This window comes from Triticum dicoccoides, chromosome 3B, assembly GCF_002162155.2.
Source record: "Triticum dicoccoides isolate Atlit2015 ecotype Zavitan chromosome 3B, WEW_v2.0, whole genome shotgun sequence".
Taxonomy (NCBI): Eukaryota; Viridiplantae; Streptophyta; class Magnoliopsida; order Poales; family Poaceae; genus Triticum; species Triticum dicoccoides.
Window position 1 is genome coordinate 48,724,399 of NC_041385.1, and position 9,027 is coordinate 48,733,425.

Sequence of the window (9,027 nt, forward strand, 5' to 3'; positions counted from 1 at the left end):
TGTGTTATGTACAATGGTGGTTTGCTTTGGAATACAAAGCGGGGGGAAACCCTTTTTCGATAAAAGTTCGGCGTACAAAAAGAAAGGCCGCGCAGGGCAATGTATCAAACGGCGATGACGGCCTCTGGCATTTGAGGAGTCGGCATGCACGGGCTGGGCGACATCGGCGCGGCTTCTGTGTTGGGCGGCGTCGGCGCGGTTTCTATGCTGCTGGGCGTCGCGAAGGCATCATCACTCGGGCTTGGCGGCGGGCGTTGGCGTGGGAGTTGGTGGCGGCGTTGCCGATATCTGGTTCAGAATGAGGTCCCGCTCCACCAGGTACCACGCCTTGAGCTTCTCGCCGCCGCTCTAGAGCATGTCCGCGCCACCCATCAGGAAAGCCAGGTCGGTGTTCCTCTTCTTCGCGGCGACGTTGGTCCGGAGCAAGTCGACGTTGGTCCGGAGCAAGTCGAGTTTGACGGCGCTGTTCATCATCAACGCCGACCACCGCGCCTCGGTTTTCTCTTCCCGCAAGGCGGCCCGGGTCTTGGCGTCGGCGAGGCAATGCTCGATGGACTCTTGCACACGTGTGGTAGACGACTCGACGTGTTTCGCCTTCTTGGCCCCTTTGTTGCCGTCCGGGCGCCCGTCTGCCACGCCCGGCATCGGTGCGACCGGCTTGTACATCTCCTTGGCCTTGGCGAGGGTGCGCTGGACATCCGCCCACTTCTCGCACTTGTCGATCCGCTTGAAGACGTGGAGGTACTTGAACTCTTGGTCGTTGTTGTCCTGGCGAAACATGGCGAACATCCGCAGCAGCTGCGCCGAGGAACATCAGTCGGCGGGCGCGCTCATGACGAAAAAAAAGGAGAGGCCGGCATGTTATACCTGATCCTCGACGCTGGCGCCGCTCTCTAGGCGAGCCGCAATCTCCTCGACAATCCCATGCCATTTGTTGCACGCCGTTTTGGATGAGCCCCCAATGGTTCGTCATTGCCTTCGAACGGCGCTGCATGTAGACGCCTTTGAAGTAGGGGAGCTTTGATGTGGTCCCAATACGTGTTGACACTCTGGTTCGTGCCGGTGATCGGATTGAGGCAGACGACTTTCCACGCTTCGGCGAGGCACTCATCCTCCTGGGACGCCCACTTGATGCGCGGCTCGCCGGTCTTGGCCGCCCACTTCTTCTTCCTCTTCCCTTTCCTCGCCGGAGCATGCGCCGGCTCCTCCTCCTCCTCTGGCTCTTCCTCGCCGTAGTTGAGCTCGCCGTCCATGTCGTCGTTGAGGTCCATTGTATTGTCTTGGGCAGTGAACCCGGGGAAGGCGGCGGCAACGGCCGAGCCGGTCGTGATGATGTGACGAGAAGACTTGTGAGAAGAGCAGCGCACAACGGCGGAGAGGTGGCGTCGGGGAGGCTGTGTACACCGGCGGCGAGTAGGTGTACGGAGGGTACTGCACGCCGGCGGAGGCGGGTGAGGACGTGCGGGCGTGCAACCCAGGGTTGTGGCGACGGCGAGAAGCCGGCCGGAGATCCGACGCTTTGCTCCGTGTCCTGGGCCTGGCCGCTCTCTGCTAAGATAAGCATTCATAAACATATCTGTATCATTCCAATTTTATCGGATGTCCCCGAAGGGACGAGTCACTTGCCGCGCTCGGGCTTATAAAAAGGTGGGTCTCTCCTCGGCTGGCCGATGTGGGACTAAACATCAACGAGTATTCTTTGTCCGTCACGCAGCTGATTCCCGACCGTAATAACTGTTTTTTAACTGTTTCATTTGTTTTTCATCTCTTGACCCTAAATTTTTCCAATGGTTGACAAAGAAATTTTTCGATGTCTTTTTCCTTCAAAGAATGTGCTCACCTAAAATATTTCACTAGATTTGCTGCAAGATGGATAGAGGAACTTGTCCTTCCCTTGAGCCCCATGCCCGGAGCACTCCAAAATCATCTTTGTTCTCTTCGATTTGTTTGGGCGATCTTTATTGTTTTGATGTCTCGTAGATAGAGGAACTCTTTGACGGCTCCACAAGCATGCCATTTTTTATCTGGTTCTACTGAAAGCAGACAAGACATCCCTGCTTAATTCTTGGCCTCTGCGAGATTTCCGTGAAGATATTACTCAAACTCTTCAGAGAGTGTCATTAAGAAGAATGAGTTTGCTAATGTAATCAACCAAGTCGTTGTAGTATAGTGGTAAGTATTCCCGCCTGTCACGCCGGTGACCCGGGTTCGATCCCCGGCAAAGAAAGTAGTTACTGAAACCTCATCCTCCTCTGTACTGCACGCACGCAATGTGTTGATTTCTTGTGACTAATCTTGCAGAATTGGTTTCCATAAGTCTATAAATATAATCTTTGGGTTCAGAAAGGAAATGACGGCGTGTTTTTTTTATGCTGTGTCGAAATTTCGCTTTTATCGACGCAACCATCAAAAGTAGCTTGTTTGGATGTGTATGTGGTCTGATCAGTACAGTCAATACGACGAACCGACATATGCCTACGTAAGAGAACCGACCTTCAGCTGAAGGCGTCGTCAGGAGTGAAGGGGCTCGGATGGGAGGATTTGTAGGCGCGGGGCTGTGGTTGCTTGAGTTTCGAGCTCGTGCGAATGTGGTGTGGGCGGTAGACACCATCGTCTCTTCTGGTTGGTGCTCTCGATCCTCACGGAAGGGGATAGGGTTCCCCTTCCCAATGGCAGTGGCAGTGGCGTCATTTAAACCGGAGACACCTGGGTCTACTCAATGATGGTGCTTTGTTGCGTTGCCTCTCACATCTTTGTTTGGTTCCCTGCCGCCTCCTCTTCGGTGTCAGACTCCATGAAGCTTTCCTTCTCCAACTAGTTGGGCGTAGACAGTGGCGGTGCTGCCGGCATGGCTTGTCCCAAATCGAGGTGGTCGCTCTAGGTCCACCGTGCGATGTGAGGGCGACATTCTTCTAGCTCTCGGGTGAGCTTCTCTGAATATCGACGGTACGACGCCCACGAGCCATGGTGAGGGGGTAGGGTCCCTCTCCGGTGACAGAGAAGGAAGTTGATGTGTTCCCTCCTTCATTAGGTGCTCCTGGAGGAATGTCCATCTTTGACGGTTGGCTCATCTACACCCGGTGAACAGTATAATCAAAATAAATAGTAAAAAAATTAAAACATTCTGAAACTTTTCTACAAGCAAGATACTTGAGTGCACCAGGTGCGTGCCAAATTTCATGGGTAAAACGGCATTTGAGGAGCCCATGCTAAAAAAAAGACAAAATCAGCTATGAACAGTTTTTTTTTCAAACTTTCTCACATACTACCTGAAATTTATCTTTCTTGCCACGACCTCCTCGGATGTCCAAACTCCACCAAATTTGGCACGGACATCACACATTAGGTCATCTTGCACCACAAAAAAAATTGGAAGTTTTGAACTTTTTTACTATTTTAAAGAATTTTACTGTTCACGGATGGGAGCATCTAGACCTGGGTGCACAAACGCCACGTCCTATTGGGGATATTCAAAATGGTGTTATCCTTTCTTTTGTTTTTGTTATGTTATCACCTGGTAATGGAACCTGATCTAATTTTGGATTGAATGAAAAAGAAACTTCTCAGGATATTTATGCAGCCACCTGACATTTCTCTCGGTACAAAGCCGGCTCTGGTTGTCGTCGTCCATGTCGCCGTCGCCAATTCTACAATTTTCAATCGTGACTTATATTAAATAACCTATTATATAATTTAAATATTAGCCACAATTCAATATTCATCTCAAAATTTAAAATTTAAAATCTTTTAATTCTACAAACATTCTTAAACTACATACTTATGAGTTATAAAATTGTGCGTATAATTATGAAAATGTTTCTATAATTAAAATAATACTGATGAATTATAATTTATAATTAATTGTATTATTTAAAACTATACGAACATTTTATATAATTGATATAAATTATTTAGAACATATGAGTATTTTTTTAATAATACGTGAACATTTTTTCATTTAATTAAGATTGCATATTCAAATGTTTAAATTTGCTAATCAACATTTATATGTATGATATTTATAAGACATGAATATTCAAACATTATTTTTATTACTTATATATGTTTTACAAATATCTTAAGAAACTAACATGTGCAAAATGGGCTCCACTAACTGCAGACCATTTAAGCCTAGCGAGTTTCTAGATTATAGTACATTAAGTTATTTATCTATACTGGACATAAAAAAATGATGGATTTTTAAAAAATATATTGTTTTTCTTATATAACTTTTGAAACTATGGATTCAATTTAATAAATCTCAATTATATACCCTGATCGTCCTCCCCTATGCCGAATTGCGACTCTTCGTCCACACATGGGTAGAAGAGGCCCTTTCCGGTCATGTTTGGGTCGAAGATCACTCTTCCTCCGTAGGAAGGCCCAAGAGTAGGTCTTCCTCCATGTAAAATGTGGAAGAGTGTTTTCCTTCACTTAATAGAGAAAGAGTTCATGTAACACATGAAAGAGTGACATCCACCTAGCATGTGCACGTCCCCTATACACCATAGCACCTCTTGGTCAAAACATCGTGCCACAAGGACCAGATCGACGAGGAGAATCCATTCAGATGAAGAACCACTTGAATCATGCATTGTGGAGGACTAATTTTGCCTTTCAGTCTACATTGATCACCGAATTTCTACATCACCCTCAATGAGATATTTTTGAATTAATTGCACACATCTATTCATCTAGATGTCACCAACATCATATGCATTACCCCTCTTCAAATTGTTTTTATTGTCGAAGTTGGAAACATCCGGTTCACGTCCTAGGATAGGACGGGTCATGGTGTGCGCGACCAGTGACAAGAATAGTATGAGGGACAATGTCTATGAAGTTGGCAGTATCTAGATGAGTAGATGTGTGAGAGTAATTGGAATATTACTCACCGTGCGGGATGTAGGCTAGCGATGGTTGGTGTAGACCAATCGACATAATTCATTCTCCATGATGCATCGTTAAAGCTATTCTTTGTCTCACCCGCAAAAGAAAAGCTATTCTTCATCTGAATGGGTTTTTATAATCGATAAAGTCCAGTTGGCGTGAGGATTCGACAAGGGGAGCTCCAGGTCGAAGGGGGTGTGATTTTGCGTGAGGTATCGTGGTTCCTCATATTTTTGTTTACATGATGAAGGAAGACTCACTCTTCGATCTTTCCTGAAAAGAAGAGTGCTCTTTGGTCCACACAAGGACGAAAAGGGCCTCTTCGGCCCATGCGAGGACGAAGAGTCACTCTTCGGCCCAGGGAAGGACAACGGAGTTATACAAATGATATCTTCTAAATCCGTATCATATTTTTGAGATTTCATTAAAATAAATAAAAAAAGAATTCAAGATTGTGTGTGTGACTCGTAGGTCTCGAGTTTGATTCATCATTGCCGCATTTTTTTGTGTTAATTTCCCCTTTGTAATGACAAATGGAACTCGCCTTGTTGGGGGCTTTTCCAATGAAAAACAATCCGAGCGCGGTTTTTGCAAAAAAACAGGCCACACACCTCATCTTCACTGTCTAGTCATTCATCGTGGGTCCCGTGCCACACTGCCGCGCCTCATCAGCATCGTTTTCATATCCAAACACAATTTGCACTGTACATGCACGCCCGAGCCAAGTTCCAACACCCGCTTAATGTATGCCACAAATTTCGGTACTAAAGTGACTTTTGTTAGTCAATTTTAAACACCGGTAGTGTAATCCATTCTTTTGGAGATTTTCCTAGTATTTTTTTGAATTTATTGTAGCTCGGGAGCAAATGAGATCGGATGGATTTTCGTATACAGATACTGTAGGTCGATATATGCCCCGGTTCACCATGTAGTAAAAAAAGATACTGTAGTAAAAAAAGAAAGATGTGGCGTGCGTCGCTAACCATGCCAGTGCCTGACGTTGCGGCAGTGCCGTAGCTGCAGCCATAGGCATAGCCTCGTAGGGGAGTGGCGACTTGACGCTGTACGTTTACTACTTCGCTAGTAACGAACCAGCTCAGCTGGATAGTCAAAGATGCTCGTTGCAGATCATACAGAGTTGCTCCCGTCGTGAACATCCGTTTAAACTTCAAGTAATTCCTGATGGAGAAAGTATATTTCTCCTTTCATTTATAGACTAATCATGTATACCTAAATAGTCGATTTTCAGTAACTCAAATTTTCTGAATATATAACTATGCCAACTCATCATGTCACATGTACTATCTACGGGTTCTTTAATTAGCATCTACTCCCTCCGTTCCGATTTACTCGTCATGGTTTTAGTTCAAATTTGAACTAAAACCACGACGAGTAAATCAGAACGGAGGGAGTAAGATTTTGTCTGAAGTCATTTAACAAACTTTATAGAAAATATCAACATTCACAATATGAAATTAATATCATTAGACGTGTCATGCATTTTATGAAGTTTAATATTGTAGATGTTGATATCTTTCCATACAAATATGATCAAACTTTACGAGGTTGTTGTGTAGAGAGTAAAAAGGACTGGAGGTAGTATAATGGGGAAGAACTCGTCCGAATGTCTGGGACGGAGCGCCTGTAGGTCACTTGCTAGCTCCGAAGCCGCCACGGCCGGGGCGCCTCGAGCTGCTAGTGCTCACTTGTCGGACGCAATGAATTCCCGCCGGAATGACTCGAATGACGGAGCTCGGACGGATTCCTCCCTGGGTCGGCGGAGAGCCAGGCGGATGACAAACTCCTGATTGTCTGCCATGCCGGAAATGAGCTGCGGTTGGATCAGAGCAGGGCAAAGCGAAAGTGGAGTGGCTAGGGTTTCGCCTCAATGCGAAAAGAGAGGGGATATTTGTGGGGTCAGGGTGAGCCAGCTTGCGCCAGATCCAACATGATAGACACATGCGGGCCTCCCCATATTTGCCCCGAGATATGGGCTGATTTGAGGGGTGTCAACCATCATGAACGTTTAGTGGTGGATTAAGGGGTTTGGTTGGGTTGCATTTTCGTGACCAGGCCATCTGTCCAACATATATAAGGGTGGTTCGAGTGGTCCGTCCGCAAGTAATTTACACACGTAAAAGGTTACGAATACGTGTGGGTAAAAAAAGAACAATTTATTTCGCTTTGTTAACTTGGTGTTCTGCTCACCTAATATTTTCTAAACAACAATGGGTACTCTCTTAGCAAATGCGCAATTTTCACTGACTCTTAACAACATATCAATTCATCCGACCTCCGCATCAATTAAGTTCTCTTCAATCTTCATAACCTATACCAACACCCAAATCACAAATGCAAATGAAAATGCTTGGATCACTAAAGTTATGAACCCTCACACAATGCATAAGCAGCAATTTCTTAATAAACACATAGGCATCCAAACATCGTTACATCGAATCCAACAGCCACAAAATAGTTTTCACCGTTGGAAATTAGCAAAGCACCTGGTCCGATGTTGAAGTACTACCACTAAATTGCAACCAAAATCCATCATCTCCAAAATGCACGAGACCCTTTCCAAACTAACCTAAACCTTGCATTAGTTAGTGACTAAGCGTAGTGCAGTCCTGTCATCAGGAGGTGAACTTGTCAATGCGGATCTTGAGAGACATCCGCCGGGACGCCCCCGCCCCAACCAGCAACTTGGGCGGCACCGCCAGGTACGCCAGCTCCTCGACGGCGACGGCGCCGGGCGCCGTGCTGCTCGTCACCTCGATCTCTGCCATGACGGAGTCGGCCTTGCGGTTCGGCGCCGGCGCCGGCCCGCTCGCCCACACCTTGAGCGTGTACCGCGGCCACAGCATCGCCTCCGCCCTGACGCACACCGCCGACACGGCCGCGCCGTAGCCGAGCGCGCCGCCGACCATGAGGAACGCGCGGTCGTCCTCGTCCCCGACCAGCAGGCCCCGCGGCTCCAGCGACGCCGGCACCTGGAGCGTGAGGACCTTGCCGTACTGGAAGTTGTAGACCGGCATCGAGTGGAGGGCGGTCAGGTGGCCGAGGAGCGCCGGCGCCGGGCCGACGAAGCCGCAGCCGGGGACCGCGCAGTCGCAGGGTGCGTGCGGGCACTCGCCGCGGTGACTGGTGAGCTCGTGGTAGGTGACGTAGCGCCCGCAGCCGTCGTGGTCGCACTCGGCCGTGGTCGAGGAGACGACGGCGTCCATCACCGTGCTGCGGACGTCGAAGGCGCCGCCGCACTCCGCGCAGGGCTCCACGAGGCAGCCGCCGCAGGCCACATGCCCGCCCTTGCACTGCGCGGACCGGCCGGAGAGATCAAACACTAGCTGCTGTAGCGGAGTCGAATCGAACCGAAGTGAAACGAGGGAGGCGAACCTGAAGGACGGGGGGCTTCAAGGGGGTGATGCAGAGGGGGCAATGGAGCAGGGTCACGTCCATCTTCACGGCGATCTCCATCCTGGAGCCGTGGTCCACCGCCACGACCGCGGCCCCGTCTCCGGCCGTTTGGAGCACGGCCATCTCTTGCTTCACCGATGCATGGAGGAGGAGTGGCTCGGCGGCCAGCCTCGGCTTCTTGGAGCTCTGCTGGTCGCCCCCCTCCGTCGCCGCCGCCGAGCCCTCGCAGCCGGCCGCAACCTGCATCCTGGAAGAAGCTCGGCCCTGTTTTTGGTGTGGGTGCGAGAGGTGGAGTGAGCACGGTAAAAGAAGCAGCAGATGGTGAGTTATTGGACATTGGTTGACAGCGGCTAGTCGAGGAGTAAAAAGGTGGCGTGCGTCAGTGCGTGGCCAGCCATTGCCATAGCTGCACCGCGCAGCCATAGATAGGCTCGTGGGGTGCGGCAGGGTGCTAGGCCCTAGTTGATTCCAAGGATTCTCACAACGTAGTGACAAGAAAAATACATGATTAAAAGTGGCACGTCCATTTGAATTCTATGGGATTAACACAAAATGTTTGATGCCAAAAGAGAAAACAAAAATTGTAAAAAGAAGGTTAAAGTGGATTCTAGATTTCTAAAAAATTCCTATATGATTCTATCATTAAACTCATTAAGGCGCATTGGAAGGTCGGTCAGCCAGCGATGCCACGTGGCGCACGCTGGTTGGCCGCGGTAAGAAAGT

The 9,027-nt window shown here is 48.6% G+C and overlaps 1 protein-coding gene across 1 annotated transcript; it reads right to left on the reverse strand.

Moving 5' to 3' along the window:
- Window positions 1-7,272: 7,272 nt before the first annotated feature.
- LOC119280714 (E3 ubiquitin-protein ligase sina-like) lies at window positions 7,273-8,617 on the reverse strand. The gene is made up of 2 exons (XM_037561472.1): window positions 8,284-8,617; window positions 7,273-8,201 (listed from the first exon to the last, which is right to left on the reverse strand). The coding sequence occupies exons 1-2, from the start codon at window positions 8,548-8,550 to the stop codon at window positions 7,524-7,526; spliced, it is 945 nt and encodes a 314-aa protein (XP_037417369.1). The 5' UTR covers window positions 8,551-8,617; the 3' UTR covers window positions 7,273-7,523.
- Window positions 8,618-9,027: the final 410 nt, after the last annotated feature.

Bases quoted from the DNA above. Each gene is read 5' to 3' on its own strand.
- LOC119280714 (XM_037561472.1), bottom strand. From the start codon at position 8,550: ATGCAGGTTGCGGCCGGCTGCGAGGGCTCGGCGGCGGCGACGGAGGGG. The intron at 8,202-8,283 runs GTTCGCCTCCCT...CGGTCCGCGCAG, and splicing joins TGAAGCCCCCCGTCCTTCAG to TGCAAGGGCGGGCATGTGGC.